The 18,812-nt window shown below is 52.2% G+C and overlaps 1 protein-coding gene across 2 annotated transcripts in view; it reads left to right on the top strand.

Annotated features, from left to right (window-relative positions):
* LOC125925954 (carboxyl-terminal PDZ ligand of neuronal nitric oxide synthase protein-like) overlaps window positions 1-18,812 on the top strand; it is a 284,630-nt gene that overhangs the window by 228,294 nt on the left and 37,524 nt on the right. For both annotated transcript variants that reach the window (XM_049635266.1, XM_049635265.1), the window contains exon 5: window positions 11,769-11,877. In XM_049635266.1, coding sequence (XP_049491223.1) covers window positions 11,769-11,877 — 109 coding nt within the window. The remainder of the gene's footprint in view (window positions 1-11,768; window positions 11,878-18,812) is intronic.

Below are 18,812 nucleotides of genomic sequence, written 5' to 3'. Positions count from 1 at the left end.
CCGTCTCCTGCTGGTCCCTCGCATGTCCCCTGTTCCTGGTGCCAAAGCAGACCGTGCTGTGTCAGTACTCCGTGCCTTTCTATGTGCAGATTGCCTTGCAGGGGATGTGGTCCCTTCCTCTGTGTCTGATGGGTGGTTTTCCTTTGCTCCTCCAGACCCGCCGCCGGGCCAGGTGCCCACAGAGGCTGGCCTGTGTGGAACATCAGTGGGCTGCCCTCTCCCCACCTCCATTCACAAGAGCTCCTGCCGGGTGGCACACAGTTCTCTCTCTGGGTCCTGGCAGCCGCCCACTGCCCTGCTCCTCAGGCCTTGGGGCGCCGAGAGCTCCTCGGGCCCCGTGCTGCCCTCAGGTTTCCCTGCACAGTGTCCTCACCTTTGTAAATGGTCCCTCCCTAAGCTCACCTTGGATGGCTCCAGTGATCTGTTTCCTGCCAGGATCCAGGCTGCAGCGTTCCCCTCCATCATCCCCGCCACCTTGCACATACTCAAGGCGCTGCTCGGACGGCAGACCCCCCTCCACCCCCCCGTGCACCCTTACCGGGAGCAGGTGGGCTCCGTGTCGCACACGTGCCCGGTGCCCTGCTCCACGCCCTGTGCTCGCCCCACTGTCCAGCAAGCACCCCGAGCTCCTCAAGGACAGGCTCTGGGCCGGGCTCCATTCTGCCTCCCGAGACAATGCGGTGTGGGGCCGGGGTTGGAGTGGGTAGAGTAAGACATGTGTTTCTTAGGATGATAAATTAGGCCAAACCACCTCCAAAGCCCTCTAACTCCTCAAGAGCTTCTCTCGGGTAGTGGGGAGACAGACAAGGGCAGGAGAGAGCTTCTGGCCTGCAGCAGGAAGAAAAGAATTCTCAAGCCAGGACCCTTCTTTCTTTACAACCTTCTCACATCCCCCTACCCTCGTACCTGGCTTCCTCAAGCCTCCCAACCCACCGCTTCCCCAAACTTCCAAAGTGAACATAGAAGTTGGGGCTCAGTCACTTAAGCGTCCGACTTCAACTCAGGTCATGATCTCACAGTTCTTGGGTTGGAGCCCTGCATCAGGCTCTGTGCAGACAGCTCGGAGTCTGGAGCCTGCTTCGGATTCTGTCTCCCTCTCTCTCTGCCCTCCCCCTGCTGGTGCTCTGTCTCTTTATCTCTCAAAAATAAACATTAAAAAAAAAAAAAAGTGAAAAGAAAAGAACGTTAAAAAGGGATTGGAAATTGAAATGGGATCAAGACTGTGTCAGTCCCCCGCCCCGGCCCGCCAGATCTGTCTGTGGCCTGAAAGTAAAGATACGTGGTCCCTTGCAGTTAAAAAAAAAAAAAAAAAAGACACTGAGTCGTGATTGAGAGGGAGCTGTCCTAGGATAAATCGTCCCAGGGTGTGTGTGAGAGGTGGGTTGCTGCCCCCGCCCCCAGCAGCAGCTTCCCTTGTCCTGAGAGGAAGTGCCGTCAGGTCTGCTCTGATGAAGAAGCAGGCGGGCAGGTGGGAGCAGTCGGGGAAAGAAAAGTACCTGGTCGTGCCAGCCGGGTGCTGTGAGCCCCGGGAAGGGCGGTGGGTGCCCTCTCCTCGTTTCCCGTTGGGCACACGCAGTTCCCATGTGCTGAGCCAGAGGTCTGGGGATGCGGAACTAGAGGGACAGAGGGCGTTAGGGGACGAATCCCAGGAAGTTCCAGATGGGTGATTTGAGGACTGCCTTTGGAGAAACTAGGGTGAGCTTCTGACATTTATAGTATCTGAATTCCTGGGTTGGTCTATTTGAAGAAACTTGGGTGGAAGGTGGGCAGTCGGGGATAGCGGAGAAACCAAGCACCCCTCCCCCGAGCGTCCACTGAAATCTGACCCACGTGAGGATGGAGTTTTGGGCAACCATAGAGAGTGTGAAGGCATCGAGGACGTGGAAAGCTAAATGGAAGAGGGAGATTCAGAGTTCCTGGGTGGCATAAATGTACCCTACCGCCCCCTTCTAGCTGGGTGGAGAGATAATAATGACAATCTAGTATTCAAATGACATTTGCCAGTTTGTAATCAGCCAAGGAGATGCGCAGGTGACGTAGAAATTAGGAACCTGGTTAAGATTGCTGAGGTTCAGATTCTGGCCCAGAGACCGGAGCAGGTCGAGTTGTGTCCCTCAAAAAGATGGGTCCAAGTCGTAACCCTTGATACCTGTGACTGTGACCTTATTTGGCAAGAGGGACTTGGCGGATGTAATTAAGATCGCGGATTAGGGTAGGTCCCACATCTCGTGACTGATGCTCTCATAAGAAGCGGGGGGTTTGGAGAAAGAAACACAGAGGACACACAAAGAAGGCGGGCGGCCGTGTGAAGGAGGCAGCGGAAAGCCGGAGAATGCCAGGATCGCCGGCAGCCACCAGAAGCCAGGACAGAGGCGTGGAACGCATTCTCCCTCGGAGCCTCTGGAAGGAACTAACCTTGCCAACACCTTGATTTCTACCTCCTGAACGCCCAAACTGAGAGACTAAATCATGGTTGTTTTAAACCATCCCGATGTGGTGATTTATTACAGCCCTGGGAAATGAACACAGATACCTTCTGGCCAGCTCTGCGTGACCTTGAGGGAGTCGAGGAACCCCTCTGTTCCCTCTTCTCTGAAATGGAGACTTTGCACGTAAAGTGATTAGAGCACAGCCTGGCACAGGAGGGACGCACCGCAGACTAGCAAGTGCTCTGATCAATTTAGTGAAGTCTTTTGAGCACCTACTAAGTGCCAGGCACTGTGCGTATATCCTTCCATTTGATTCGCACGACAGTCCTGGGAGCCTCTTCTCATGCCAGTTTGCAGTTGAGGAGACTATGGCTCCGAGTCGTAAGTGGCTCTGAGTAGCAGAAGGGCCTGCGGCCTCCACTGAGGCTTTGTGGCTCTGTTCTGTCCGTTCTGTTGTTCCAGGAAATCACGGGGGTCTCAAGGTGCACAGGCGAGTGGGGAAGGAAGGGCGTGAACTTCCGATTGACTGTAATTGATGTTCGCATTGGGAAGACCCATGCGTGACTCATCTCTTAACACAACTCGAAGAAGAGAAGCGTTCACGGTTTTGAAAGCAAGGAGATCAGTTGTTTGTGGGGAAGGAGAGGAAGACACAGCTTTATACGGGAGCCCCCCCCCCCCTTTCCGCTCTGCTCTCTGGCTCTGGAAGGGGAGTTGCGTCTCTGAGCAGACGTCTTCGGGAAGCCTGAGGATCCTCAGAAGTGTGGGAAGGTTGAGCTGACCCCAGAGGACATGAACACACCGCGTGGGTAAACCCAGCCAACAAACGCGGGAACAGAGGAGACAGAATTGGCAACCCGTGTGAAGCTTGGCTTTTGCACGCCGACGACAGGTGACGGCTATTTTGGAGAAGTTACCAGCGTCAGAGAGAAGTTCGCCTCGAAGCATATGGAGGGGTTTTGGCTAAGAGACACTGGCCTGGTTTTTTGCCTGCCTGTCAAGCACTGAACTAGAGGAAATGAGCTTGTCGCGGTGCTGGGCATTTAGAAAGTGCTGTCTGATGGTTTGTGGTCGACTCGAGCAAAGCAGGGGAGATTTTCGGGGACGGAAGAAAGAATTTAACAGCTGTGAAATTAACACATCCATTAACTGCTGAGACGGGCCGCAAGGGCGCCTTAACTCGACTTTCCAAAGAGCAATGCGTATGTGCCTGACTCTCACTGGATTTTAGAACTCAGTGGATTGCTCATTTCTTACCCCAGGTACACCGTAGATCATACTAATCCCTTAGACATTCGTATACTTTAATTCCTTGAAGAAACCTTAGAAATCCGCTCCGATGTTTGCAAATCTCTGCCTGCGGTTGAGTAGATGGGCTAGATGGCTCTCGAGGTCTCTCCTGGCCCGGGAACCCCCGGCTTCCTCCAGACCGTGCTGTCGGGGCTCAGGTCTGTGAAGACGGCCCAGCAGGGCGACATTCAGAGCGTGGACGCTGTGTCCCAGCACCTGGGGCGGCTGTGACGTAGGCAGACCAGTTCCCCGAAGAACTGTGGCACCGTTTTGTGAGCTCATCACCGTCCCTTCGCGCCAGATGGCGGCCCGAGGAAACGTCTGAGGGAGGCAGTCCTCACGTCAAGAACGGCTAACATGAGGGATGAAAAAGACAGAAACTGAAGTAACTTCTAATGAAAGAAAACCAACTGAAGGGATAGAGTCCTGGAAATCCAGCGAGAGGAAAAGGTAATCAGACCAAAGCGGTAAGAAGAGAGAAATGATCACCGTGAACGTCAGTTTTATCTAGATTACATTAGAAATGAGAGGCCTGGGCGGGGGCACCCGGGTGGCTCCATGGATTGAGCGTCTGACTTGGGCTCAGGGCATGATCTCACGGTTCATCCTCGTCACTTGGTAGCTTTTTAGTCAAGTTCATTTCCCTTTGTCCTTTTGGGGTGTCTCTGGGGTTAGGAATGCCCAGACTCTGGGGACCTCAAGAGAAAAACCTATGCTGCTTTCCAGCTGGAGATCCCCTCCCCCATACACACACCCCAAGAGATGATGATATTGGGGGAACGGTGACGATTTCTCTTTGCTCTCCCATTTGCACCTTCACGGTCTAAAAGTATTTGTACAGCACCTTATGGTTGCAGAAGATCTGCCCGTGCCCTGTCTCACCCACTCTCAGGATTTGCCCATCCCACAACTTGACAACCACTCGGAAAGATATTTGTGTGGTCATTTCAAGGCTTAGGAGAGGAGGAAAATATTGTGCCCCGGGCTCCATGCCGGGTCTAGACCCTCTGCCCTGGGGTTCCGTGCTGTTGTTCTGTGGCAGGCCCCAGGCCGGCTAGTGAGACCCACCCGGCAGGCCTCCCCCCCCTGTAAGCAGGAGGAGGTGTGGGGGCCCTTGGGGAGGAGGGGGGCTCCGCGTCTGTGGGTCTCAGATGAGGGGGAGCATCGACATAGACTCAGGAAGCCCTACTCTTGACTTTTCACATTCCCTGTAGCTAGTAGGTTCCAAAGTCAGCAGGCGCAGTCCCCACGGAGATGAGGGCAGCGGGCACAGCATTAGCACCTGGGGGCGTGGCCACGTCATTTCTTAGAGGCTGTGATATTCAGAGAGAAGGTGGCGACAGCCAGAGACTGAGTGGCAGTAAGGGACGAGCACTTGAAGACGGAAGGGCGACATAAGTGATTCCAGTTGGTCCCAAAAAGGCAAGGCCATGAAGGAAAATCATGTGGCTACCCAGATTTTTATATAGCATTCCTTAAAAAGTACACAGTGTCGTAGGCAGGGAGCGGCCATTGCTGAGAGCGCTGAACGTCTGGGTGCGGCGAGCCCTTGGGAAAGGCTGAGGATGAGAGAAAAGGCTCAGGGGACAGTGGCACACGATGAGGGGAGGCTCCCAAGCCTCTGTGTACATCCCCACCTTTCCTCTTCCCGTCTTCAAACACAATTACGATGAAGAGGTCTCCACACATTGAAACACCAGAGGGGAAACCTTACAGGTCACTTGGTCCCATCCTAACACACGGAGGGGAGGAACGAGTGGGGACGGGGCAGGGGTCAGAGAACAGTGAAAGGGGAAATACCCGTATATTAAAGTCATGGCTGCAGTGAAAATATCAGAGGTAAATGTTTGTTTGTTTGTTTGTTTTTAAGGAGGCTCCTCACTCTACACGAAGCCCAACGTGGGGCTTGAACTCATGACTCTGAGATCAAGACCTGAGCTGAGATCAAGAGTCTGATGCTTAACGGACTGAGTCACCCAGGCATCCCCCCACCCCCATTCCATTTTTCTAACTCTTTTTTTTCTTTCCTTCAGTGGAGAACTATCTGATCTTCAAACTAGGAACACTAGAACTTAAAAAAAATAGAACGTTTAAAAACCATGAAGAAAAAGGTGTCCCTCCTGGGGCGCCTGGGTGGCTCAGTTGGTTAAGCGTCCTCCTTCGGCTCAGGTCATGATATCAGGCTCTGTGCTGACAGCTCAGAGCCTGGAGCCTGCTTCGGATTCTGGGTCTCCCTCTCTCTCTGCCCCTCCCCTGCTCATGCTCTGACTCTCTCTGTCTTTCAATAATGAACAAACATTAAAAAAAAAAATTAAAAAGAAAAAAAAAGGCATCCCTCCTTTAAGTGTGTCTGCGCCTCGGGGTCCTAATGAATGAGACTGTACAATCGTGGGTCATAGATGTGAGAAGATGACCAGGGTAAGAACATCCCACTTTGTAGAAAGGGGACAAGTGTGGGTCCAGGGACTACACACTAGTGAACTTGTGGAAGAGATCACAAAGCAGAAGCAGCAGCGAGAGGCTGTAACCAAATAAAAAGCCACCCTCGGAGACGCTTTGCTAGAAATTCCATTCTGGGGCGTGGAAAATAGTTCTCCAAGTGTGCTCGGTGATGTTCACATCCCTTCAGGAACGTGACTCAGCTCTGTGAACTGCTTGGGGAGCGGTCCCGGAAGGCCGGGGTGTGTACAGAGGTGCACAGGGAAGAGGGAGGTCCTCCTTACCGGTCAAGCACGTGTGTCGGGCGTTGTGTTAAATGTGGGGACATGTTTTTCTCACCCCTCATCCCGTGAAGAGATTATTACTTTCCCTGTTCAGGAAGGAAGGGGTTGTGTCGACTGAGCCCTTTGCCGGAGGTGAACAGCTGGGAGGTTGGAAACGCTAAGGCTTGAACCCAGATCTTTCTGCCCCCGCGGCCCCCAGGGCAGGCCTGCCTGAGCAGTGAGGGATGAAAATGGGCCCTTTCAAGCACTGTTGAGAGAAGAGGTAGCTCCCGGGTGTTCAAAAGGTTGCCCTTTGGAAGAAAGACGGGCCTGGTCTCTAAGGCCCCATGGTGGGGAGCCAGGGCGGTGATGTGGAAGTGACGGGAGCAGGTCGCCGGTCGCCGGTCGCCGGTCCTGTTTGCTAACCGCTTGCTGTAGGCTCCTCTCGCTGCAGGCATTTGCTCTGTAAACCCCGGGGGTGAGGTGCAGCCCTGCGATCAAACTTGCTTCGCTGGCGAAGAACCACGGGGAGATCATGACCGGATATCACCCACTAGCGAGTGGCAGAGCCTGGGCCTAAAATCGGGTCCGTCCCACACCAGGGCCAGCATTTTCAACCAGTTCCCTCCGCTCTATTCCTGGTAGTAGATTTCTTTCTCTCTCGCTCGCTCTTTTTTTAAATTTTATTTTAGAGCACGCAAGCGGGGGAGAGGGACAGAGGGGGAGAAAGAATCTTTATTTATTTATTTTTTAACATTCATTTTTGAGAGAGTGAGAGAGACAGAGTGCAAGCGGGGGAGGGGCAGAGAGAGAGGGAGCTGTCAGCACAGAGCCAGATGCGGGGCTCAAACTCATGAACTGCAAGATCATGACCTGAGCCAAAGTCAGACACTTAAGTGACTGAGCCACCCGGGTGCCCCGAGAGAGAATCTTAAGTGAACTGCACACTCAGCACAGAGCCCAGTGCAGGATTCGATCATGATCTGAGCCAATATCGAGAGTCAGACGCTCAGCCACTCAGGCATCCTGTTGGTAGATTTCCAACCTGTGTGAAAATTCCCAAGTGATGAGAAGCTCCCAAAAAGAGACTATTCTGTCAGGGAGCGAATTGCCCATTGCCGACAAATCCTGAGTGGCAGGACCCTGGGTTGGAACCAGGCCTGACGACCACACAGGTGTCTTTCTATGTTTGATTTTTTTCTCCTGTGCTCTTAAGAGGGAACAAGTTTACTTTAGATTCATAGTCAAAGAGAGGGGGGTTATTGATGGTGGGTCTGGCGGTTCTTTATCACTCCATCCACCTGAGCTCCCGGATAAGCTCCAGTTTGTCCACAGTACTTTTTATGTTTCGGTCATTTATCATAAGTTTATGGGTATAACAATCTGTAGAAAAGTTTATCGCTGTGGCTTGATAGCATAACAGTTCCAGTAGGAGGTGAAAATTCTGATTCTGTGCGTATTTGAAAATAAACAGAAATTCGAAGGGGGAAGGAACAAAACCTCACAAAATCTTAGCACTCGTTATTACAGTATGCAGACTACTCTGATATCCTGCCCTTGGCGATTACACTGAAAGTTGAGAAAATTGACGTACTTTTTTCGGAAGTACTTTTTTTGGAGGTACGTTTTGGAAGCAGGATCAAAACTGCCCCAGACTTCTCCCCGGCCCCCAACACACGCCAAGGTGGAGAGAAATAAGAGTTCATGGAATATGTTTCTAGATCCGGAATTTTGTACCTGCGGCGTTACGTGGCGAATGAGGTCGCACGTGCCCCTCGATTGTGTTGGCAGATGCTTTTCTGAGCTCTAACTAGCTGACGTTTTGGTTCGCCAGAGGTGGTTCTGTTTGCAACGGTACGTTAAGTTTCTGCACTCAGACGTCACAGAACCCTCTCCAGAGAGCTCCAGTCTGCAGAGACTGCCTCCCCACACAGGCTGTCCTCACGGTTTCTGGAAAGGGGCTTTGTCCGTCAAGGGAAAGGTAACCTGTGTTTCCCGCCGTTCCTGGCCGCCGTCCCCGTCTGTGTCCTGTTGGCATGCCTCTCCACACTCATATCGCCTTCTCAGCTGTAGATCTACTTCTCTGTCCTTAGGGCATTCCGTAATAATTAAAAACTCAGAAGTGGAAGGAGTTTTATGTAGGACACAGCTGAACCGACCGACTTTCCTTCCAGCGGACGGGGAGCGAATAACCAGACAGACTACGTCGTGGGTGCTCGTTAATGACAGCATGGATGCCTCTCTCCCTCCTCAGCTGGCATTAGGAACTTTCTATGTGCCAGTTGCCATGCTGGCACGGGGGCCACCAGGATGTAGTCCTTTTTCCTTTAAGGAGCTCGAGCCTAAATAGCATCGTGTAACAGATGTGCTGTGGTAACGGTGAGCCCAAGAGGGTTCAGCAGCCTAATGATATTTGGGGGGCGGGGGGCAGGAAGGTGTCTCTGAACCAAGTCTTGAAGGATGCCAAGGGTGTCACCGCAGTGGCAATGGCAGGTGGGTGTACATGACTAGTTCCGGAGGGCTATGTAGGTCAGGGCTCTGGAGAGAGAAAAGAGCAGGAAGGTGGATACTGCATGCTGAGGGGATCGGACTTTATTCTGAGGGAAGTCCGAAGCCTTTGAGTGGTTTTTAGAGGGAAATAATGAGATGTGTTTCCGATTATCCCAGTTTGCTAGCTGTGTAGAGAATGGTTTGGCCATAGGTGAGCTAGGAAGCAGAGACAGACAGTAGATGGGTTGCAAAAATCCAGGTGAGGGGCGCCTGGCTGGCTCAGTCGGTAGAGTGTCCGACTTCGGCTCAGGCCATGATCTCAAAACTTGTGAGTTTGAGCCCCGTGTCGGGCTCTGTGCTGACAGCCTGGAGCCTGCTTCGGATTCCGTGTCTCCCTCTCTCTCTGCCCCTAACCCACTCGCATTCTGTCTCTGTCTCTCTCAAAAATAAAAATAAACATTAAAAAAAATTTTGAAAAACCCAGGTGAGAAAGAAGGATCTGCGAACTAAGGCAGTACTGTAGAGACGAAGGAAATACGTTCCTAAGCCGTATTGAGGAGACGGGCTACAAAGAACTTGGTCATGAGCAACAGATAACGGAGAACAAGGAAGGGGGTCAAGGGTGTGGTGCAGGCTTCTGGCTTGAGTGGATCCAGTGTTCCTCATCAAGATGGTTCCTGGGAGAAGGAAAGTATCGATGCTGGGAGAATTGCGAGGATGATGATTAATTCGGTGGGGGGCACGATAAATTTGAGGAGCTTTGAGATGTTCAAGAGAGAGGTCTATGGGGACACCCGGTTGGCTCAGTTGGTTAAGCGTCTGACTCTTGGTCTTGGCTCAGGTCACGATCTCACGGTTTGTGGGACTGTGCCCCACGTCGGGCTCTGTACTGACAGTGAGGCGCCTGCTTGGGATTCTCTCTCTCTGCCTCTCTCCAGCTTGTGTGCACTCTCTCTCTCTCAAGTGACTAAAACTTTAAACAATAAGAAAAAGAGGGTATTTCTAGGATTGCCAGGGGTGGGCCTGGGTTTCAGGCGGGAGGTGCTGAGTTACAGTAGTCGGTTGACCACTCTCTTTCTCGGAAGCCGCGTTAAACATCGGCACGTCTAGTCTGTGCCATTCACGCTGGGTGGACACGCGAGATGTACTGACGGGACTTCTAGCACAGTGAGCAGAGGAGTGGCTCCCCAAGGTGAACTTGGCTCTCTTGCCAGGATTGTTCGTCTCCGTATCCACTTTTTTCTGAGCGCCCCTCCCGGGCTTCTTGGAGTCCTTGGCGAGAACCTCAGTAAAAAGGCCATCGAGAGACCGTATCAGTAAGAAGTACAAAGGCACTTTGCCCATTATTTCATCTTCCAGGTAAGCCCATGAGGTATGAAGAACGAGTAGGCCCGTTTTACAGGTAACAGCCTCTGAGGGCTACGTGGCTTTTGCCTCGTGAGTGGTGAAGTTGAGGGTACGACTCTAAATCCCGTTCTCTTTCTGCCAAGTAGTCAGCCCTGACATACACCAGAACGGATCGACTTGTTAAATCCTTGGATGAGAGTTGTTACTGAGGAAGAGGTGTTTTATGGAAATGATGCGGCCCTGGAAGTGTTTGTTTGGAGCTATCCTCTCCTTGGATCTCCCAAGACTAGTGCCACTGATGTACCCCGTCTGCTTCCCTCCCCTGCCCCATGCCAGCAGCGCTGGGACCTGGCGGGCCGGGTGGCACCCTGTCTAGGCCCGCTGTGGCCTCAGCCATCACGGCCTTGCCTATGACTTTCCCCAGCTTCCCCTCTGCCTCCCCTCTGGCGCCCGGCACCCAGAGAGATCCTTCCGTTCAGAGCGTCGGGGAGTCAGTCCTCCACTCAGAAGCCTCCAGTGGTTTCTCGCCTCACCTGGAAAGCAAGCTCCACCCTTCAGGGCAACCCCACCCCCCCCCAACACCCTGCCATGTTCTGGCCTCTGGCTGCTTGGATGACCCTGTCAGCACATCCCTCCACTTGAGCCACACTGACCTCTGGCCATTCCCTGAACACTTCTAGCACCTTCTGAATGCCACTGGGCTTTCGGATTTGCCGTTCCCACTTCCTGCACCGCATTTGCCCCGGTGGTTCCCTCACACCCAGGCCTCTGGCTCTCCGTGACGCCTTCGTGCTGGCCCTGCGGCCTCCCTGGCTAAAACAGCAGCTCCCGCCGCGCTCTGTCCCTTACTCTGCCCGTTTTTCCTCAGAGCACTCGGTTTCTGTTTCATTGTGGAGATCTGTACACGAGGTCTGAGAGTTTAGGGCGTCCTGCCGCCTTTATGTATCTGGGCTGGGATAGCGCCCGGCCCACAGTGTGCATGCTGGTTGGGGGGGAGGAACAGCGGAGTGAACACACGGAGGCCGTGGGGGTGAGGTCACTACCCAGAGAGGACGGGAGGTAAGGTCACTACCACTGAGGGACTTAACGGTAACGAGACTGAGCGTCTTCGTCTGGGCAGGCGTGGCCAACGTTGCCGGCTCCCAAGTCTCCTCGTTGGGAGACAACTGGGAACAGGTATCCGGAAACTTGCCCCTGTTTCCGTGGGTGAGATGCCGGTTGATTGCTCTGATGAGGACGACAACAATTTTTGTCCCTCTAGCACACACGTTACCAGCACAGATTTGCGGCCCGGTGACAGCGTGGGGTCCGTCCCCTCCCCATGCCCGCTCCTCTAGATGTGGAGGTCCCCCAGCGTCGTGTCACTGTTTCACCAGTGTCCTGGTGAAAGTGCCGCCTGCATCGTGGCTCTTGTAGGAAGAAGCGAGCGTGTCCTTGAACACAGGTCCCCTGGTTGGGGGTTTGACCCTAATGCCACCTGCAGTGCGTTTTTCTGTTGCTCTCTCTGTAGGATCTTCTACGTCTCTCATGATTCCCAAGACCTGAAGATCTTCAGCTATATCGCCCGAGATGGTGCCAGCAATATCTTCAGGTGTAACGTCTTTAAATCCAAGAAGAAGGTAAATGAGCAGTCATCGGTCATTGTTTTCGTTTTCCTCTGACGGAACCAGAGGAGCCCCCCCACCATTGGCCACTGTTGAGAGGCAAGAACTGACGTGGCTGTTTGCATGCGCAGCACGGGGGAGCCATCCAAGCAGTCCGTCAGTGCTCCTGCATGACGAGATTCTCCTTTCGTTTTATCTGAGTTTTGTCCTCTGACATGGAGACAGCCGGGAAGAGCTCGACCATTGGATGAGGGCTCTGGATCGGGACAGGTAGATAGCACCAGGAGTGATGCTCCCCTCGGTGTGCGGCGGGAAAGAGGCATGGCCGTTTATTTACGTGACTTTTCACCATAATTCTGTGTATCGGTCGGGGGCCTATAAATCACGACATGCGGAATCTAGTTTAGACTTTCTGTGCGAAGCTGGTTGTCCTGGGCAATTATTTTGGTGTGGTAACCTTGATGCTTGAGTAAATGCAGCTTTGGCCATTCGGGAGATGCTTTTCCTGTCATTTCTCCAGGAATTTAACACAAAAACTGGTGTTGGAAACCCGGGGTTTAGTCCCCGCTCTGCTGGAAGCCCGAGAGATGTTATGTGGGTCTCAGCTTCCTTGTCTATAAAGTGAGGAGAGACAAAATCAGAGTTTCCTAAAATGTCTCCTGTAAAATACTTACCGTCCAAAACGTTTCGTGTTAAAAATATCCTCTTTGAATTTGTTGGGAGGCCCTAAAGTTCGAGAGAAGCCCTTGAACTCTGTTTAACCCAGCGTTTCTCAAACTGATTCAGCCATGGAATCATTTTTCTTCCATGTGATCCGTCTAATATCCTGGGAACTATTTTTTCTGCAGGGTCAAGATTTGCTAACATGTGTCCCATCCCCTCTCCTGGCTCGACCTCGAAAATTCTACTTTGCTGATTTTGCCTCTTCCTCTAAGGATTGGCGGTGCCCTTGGCCTCCTGTTCCCGGGCTTTTTCATGCAAATCATGGAATTTGGATGGAAAGAGCTAGAACTGGAAAGGTGGAAAGAAAACGTGCAAGTTGCCAGGCTTCCCTTCTAGAAGATGGTCCGGTTGAGCCGAAAGTGTGTAAATGGGCCTAAGGCGAGCTGCCTGTTGAAGAACTGATAGGAAGAAGAGGAGGGTGAGGGAGAGAAAGAAAAGCCGGAAGGGCTGCAGACAGGCATGTAGGGCTTGGGAGGGTGAGCAGCTCTTGTGCAGCTTTGAGGTGCAGGGCGTCTGGGAAATGCAATGTGTTCCCGGGACTTACGAATCGGATCGACGGTAATGTTCTTTGACAGGTGCAACTAAAGACTGGAATCCCCATGTAATTCATTTTGAGTGTTCAACTGTGCATCTGACTTCAGCTCTGTCCAGAGACTGGACCGCGTGGACCTTGGAATTTATTAGAGCTACACATGGCATGTGATAATTTTCCAAGCGCTTTAATATCTAAGCTTACCTGATCCTCATAAAACCTATGCGAAGAAGTTAAGACTGGTACTTCGATTTCGCAGATGAGTAAATTGATGCTCAGAGAGGTCAGATGCCTTGCCCGCGGTCCCGGGAATAGGCACCGACTAGAGGCAGGGAGACGTGCAGACAGCATGAATTTTGAGCCAAAGACCTAGGCAAGGGCTGTCATTATATTTGCTTTGCTGTCAGAGCTAGCATAGCGATGCGAACACAGTGGGGTGGCCCCGTCCTTCTGCCAAAACCTGAGTCTGAGAGCAGTGCCCACTGGAACTTTGAGCTTGAAGTAAAGCACGGAATTAAGTTCTTATTATCCAGAGACCAGGGAGTGGCCACCCGGCTCCCTATCTCTTCCGCTTTTTCCGTGTCTCCTAGCCCTCGGAGCTCATTCTGAAAATGCCACGTCCCGTTTGCCCGCACCTACTGAGCCTGTAACTCTGGGTAGGGTGGATTCTCAGGCCCTTTGCTGGCCTGCAGCCACGTCACTGAAAGAATGGTTTCCAGACAGCCTGGCCTGTGAGCCCCACTGCTGCCGAACTATGGGCAGAAGGGCCAGCTTCCCAGCCAGTAAGGAGGAGGGAGTTGTGCAGGAAAGCAAGCAGACTTGAGGAGGGTGGGGACCGTGCCTGCAAGGTTTTGCACATTTATCCCAGGTAGCCTCTGGAGATGGTGATGTGCTGTTTTGTAAAGCACTTCTGGTCTAGGGAGACCATAGTTAGCTTGGGAAAGAGTTTTAATTGGCGAGTCATAGGAATACTTATGAAGTGAGGGGGGTAAGACCGTATACCCGGAGGAAATGTGTTGCAGGGATGTTTCTGGATTGTTGGGGGTCGATAGGGAGATCTCTGGACTGGCAGCCAGCAGACCTGGATGCTCTCGTGTCGATCACAGTGTAGAAACCTCAGATGAGCTCCTCGCTCTGTCAGGGCTTTGGGGATTGCCGTTCAGATCACGCCATGGCCCCTGTGTGTGTCCCCATGGCCCGTTCCCCATGACAGGCCCCCGGTGTGCTTGTCGCCGTTCCCTTATAGTTCACCCAGGGGAGCAGATTCACCTCTTCTGTCGTTTGAGAATATGGGTCTGGTGTCTCCGCTTTCCTGGTGGAGGCCCCCGTGCCTCCCCGCCGGCACGGCCACAGTTCTGTATCTGTGGCTCTTCACACGGGTCGCTCACGCATACAGCCAGTGTGGTTCTCCTCTTGGGCTTTCCTCGCGAGCTAGGTAGCAAAAGATTGCAGGAGGGTAACATACCACCAGCTACTAGTCATCTAGGTCTCGGGTTACCCAGGTTCTAGCTTTCTACGAAGTCAAGCCTTATGGGAAGTCATCTAGTTTGGTTACCTGCTATGTGCCTGTGACTCTTTTTTTTTTTTTTTTTTTTTAATGTTTATTCATTTCTTTTTTTTTTTTTTTTTAACATTTTTTTTTAACATTTTTTTTTTTTTTTTTGGGACAGAGAGAGACAGAGCATGAACGGGGGAGGGGCAGAGAGAGAGGGAGACACAGAATCGGAAACAGGCTCCAGGCTCCGGGCCATCAGCCCAGAGCCCGACGCGGGGCTCGAACTCATGGACCGCGAGATCGTGACCTGGCTGAAGTCGGACGCTTAACCGACTGCGCCACCCAGGCGCCCCTGTTTATTCATTTCTGAGAGAGAGAGAGAGAGAGAGAGCGTGAGCATGGGGAGGGGAAGAGAGAGAGAGAAAGACACAGAATCCGAAGCAGGCCCCAGTTTCTGAGCTGTCAGCACACAGCCCAATGTGGGGCTTGAACATGTGAACCACGAGATCACGACCTGAGTCGAAGTTGGATGCTCCACCGACTGAGCTGCCCAGGGGCCCCTGCGCCTGTGACCCTTTGTGTGAGTTCTCTTCTTTCATTCCTATGGCAGGTAGGTAAAGATAGATACTTTTTCTGGGAAAACAGAAGCTTAAGGGACATAAGTCACAGTAAGTAGAACTGAACCCAGAGAGTCTGATCCTGGAGCCCACTTCCTATTTTCCATCAGGAAGTCACGTGATAGGGAGTAGCCTTGTTCCCCAGGACCTATTTGTGATGAGAACCTACAGCACTTGTCACTTGGGTACAAAGAGCCTTCGCTCTGAATGACCCGAGTCACTCCGACCTAGATTTTCCCGTCTTCCCTCACTGTCTTTGGTCAGTATTGACTCCATTTGCATAATTGAGGAAGGAAAGGGTCCGGGGAAGTAGGTTGCCATGGGTCCCACAGCTCAACAGTGCCACTGAGACTAGAACTGGGCTTCCTGCCTCCCAGCCCAGAGCTTTGGCCGCTGAACTCTGTTACATGAAACTCACAAAAGGAACATGAGCCTTTGGACCTGAGCTTCTCCAGCCATCAAGCCAGCTGAAAGGCATCTCAGGAATGCAGGTTGTCATGTGTGAAGCGATATGATCTTCAGGAACAAGTTCTGTGTGACTGGGAAGGATTGCCAGGATTGTTAGAATGTGTCTGTGGATGGGGTGACCATCCCAGCATCATTCAGCCTACTGTTAGAAAGGAAGGCTGAGAGAGGGTCTTTTCCTCACCCAGAGCATCCAGGGGAGACGTTTCCCAAAACTATGGCATTCTGTGTACCACCCCCCCCGCCCCGCCCATCCGCCCAACTTGGGGGGTATAATGATAGTATTCATTTGCAAGACCTCTTGCCTCTTGAGTGGTCTCTTGACCTCTCCTGTGGAGAGGACATTGCCCTGCTGTCATTTTTTCCCGGCCCCAGGAGAATGAGGCTGTCGGCCCTGATTAAGTGTGACTGGACTTATTAGTGCAAGAGTGTGTGAAGTGTTGGTGATTAACGAGAGCTGCAGGAATCTCCCCGCTGTCTTCACGGGGCAGCTCCTTGAAATCATTTGCCTGGAATCACAGCTCAATTGGTTTGGTTAGGAGAAATTACTTCCTCCCGTAATGCTGTCCCCGTCAGATTAGGGGCCACAGCCGAGAAGTTTCACCGTCCTTGAATGCTTGAAATGGATTTTGAATGATGATGACGGTCCCATGTGAAAGAATAAGTCGCTTGCCTGGCCAGGTTTAGGATATGAAGGAGAGACAGGTCCTAACCTTAGAGAAAGAGCCTAGCTTTGTATCTTAAGGGTTGGGGTCAGATGGGGTTGGGAAGTCAAAATGTAGAAATCACAGATCTCAGCACTCGTCTGGTCCAAACCTCTCTGTTGATGGATGAGGAAATCGGGGCCTGGAAAGGTGAATTTACTTGCTCGTGGTCACCCAGGTGGTTATTGGCAGTACTAAAGTTATAACCCGGCCTTCTTTTCTCCGTGGTACTGTGGTTCGTGGAAGAAGTTCATAGCAGAGTACAAGGAAGAAGCCAGCGGTCTACTGGAAATTTTAAGATCCCCTATCTCCTGTCAATGTTGAAAGTCCTACCCACTTTGAAGCTAAACTTTCCCCATAGCGAGCAATATTCTCGTGTCCAAGGCATTGCCTCAATCAAACTCGAGGATCAAGGCTATTACATAACGTGTTGGACGGTAACCTAACCCATCTCAGAGCCTTAGTAACCTTTGGATCTGTCTCTGTATAGGAGTCCAAATATATTTCCTTGCTTCAGCATTGCGAATTCCATACATTGCAGTCATTTGATAAGATAGAAGCTTAAATCTTTTACTGCGGTTCAAACACACACACACACACAAAAGCACATTAAAGAAACATGACCTTCGGTTCTGTTTTTTTGTTGAGACTCTGTGGTGGTTCAGGTCAAGGGAAGGGCGCTGTACGTTATTGCTGTGGTAGATGAGAAGAATTAGAAACCCAGGAGCTGTCCTGGAGCTGACTTATTGGGCTTCAGTCCCCTGGAATTCAGAAGCACGTGGCAGACAGAGCTCCCGTTGGGGCTGAGGGACAGTAGATGAGAAGACAGAGCCGGTAGATGAATAAGGAGCCTTCCTTGTAGGAAGCGTGCCCCACTTCTCTTTCTCTTCTTACTGTCGCCACTGCCACCCCCCGTCTTCACCTTGTATTCTCTCCTCACTTTCCTTACTTATCTGAAGACGCCTCTCTCCGTCTCCTGGAATCGTGAAATACAGCTTTTTCCAGGACAATGGAATTCGGAACGGCGCCCGCGGTGATTTATGAAGTCAGCTGCAGAATGAGACAAATACTTCCCATTCTTCCCACGTGCGTTACGCTCGGAAGATTCCCAATGTTCACGGGGCCAGCCCACGACAAGGTCGCTTAAAATGAGAACAGCAGATAAAACCATGACTGACTGGACTTTTCCCCTGGATCAGTGAAGTACGGGGATCAACCTTTTGATTTCTGTCTTCCTGAAGCTACCAGGGCGGGCCTCCCACTCTGGCTGGGAGCATGGTGTTAATTCACGATCGCTGCTGCAACATAGCAGGTACCAACACCCGCCCGGCGTGTACTTAGCACCCACAGCAGGCACGCTCTAGGACGGCCGTTGGTTACATCTTGACATCTGTGCTGCATTGAGGGACGGCCTGGGGGGTGGGCAGGAAGGCGGCTTTGTCGGCATGAATAAGTAGGTGGTTGAAAGAAGCATTTCCGTGCGTCGTGAGGGTAAGTGGTATAAAGTTCTCAGACTGCTCCCTTTCCAGGCCCGTGGTACAAAATTGCCTGTAATCGGCACTCCCCTGAGCTGCCACGCTCCCCGTCTGCGGCTGAGAGCCAGTCTGAGGTTAGAAAACATCAAAGCCACCATATCCAGCCTAACCTTGACGACTCAAAGCCAACAAATGCTTCGGGGCTGCTGATGGAAAATGGCTTCTGGACAGGAAGATTTGATCCCTGTGCCCAAGTACTTTTAGGGGCTCTTGTGGAACTAAACTGGGTTTGTACTGAAATAATCCAGTAGGTGATGTTTTTAAAAATCTGGTAAATTCCAGAGGATGGCCAGATCCCGGAGCTGGACAAGGCTGTGTTCCCAACATGCCACCTGTTTGTTGTGCTTTGTACCTGGCTGCCTTCACATCTTTAAAACTCTGCTTTGATTTCCGAAGGCCTGTGTGTGGTCACGAGACATGAGCAGCTCCTCGTGATCCATGGGGACCTATGAAAAGGGTTCTTTTGAAAGCTGCCTTCAGGGAGAGTTCTCCCTTGCGGGCTTAGACGTGGCTTATTAACGATTAAGTCTTAGCACGTGTGGATCCTGGACTCCAAGGTGGCAGGCAGAAGGGGTTTTCTTGCTCAGAAGGCCAGAAGCCCAGTCCCCGAGTGGGGCAGGCCCAGCAGGCGGGAGCCAGCATGGCTGTGCAGAGAGCGGACGGCCCCAGTGAGGGGAGGGACGGCCCCACCAGGTGCAGGCTCAGGTAATTTCCCCCAACAAGGTCCTAACATAGGAATCTACTCGAAGTAGACTTTTCACTTGGTGAAGGGAGGCAAGCCTAAAAGGTCAGGGGGCCCCTGAACTCACAAAGCCATTTCTGAGAATTTGAGGCCATCCAGCCTCCTCCCACTGCTACAGTGGGGAGTGGGGAGGCCAG

The sequence above is a fragment of the Panthera uncia genome, chromosome F1 (genome assembly GCF_023721935.1).
Source record: "Panthera uncia isolate 11264 chromosome F1, Puncia_PCG_1.0, whole genome shotgun sequence".
NCBI classification, from domain to species: Eukaryota; Metazoa; Chordata; class Mammalia; order Carnivora; family Felidae; genus Panthera; species Panthera uncia.
Note: the sequence above shows the minus strand (reverse complement) of the source record. Positions and strands in the feature narration are given on the sequence as shown.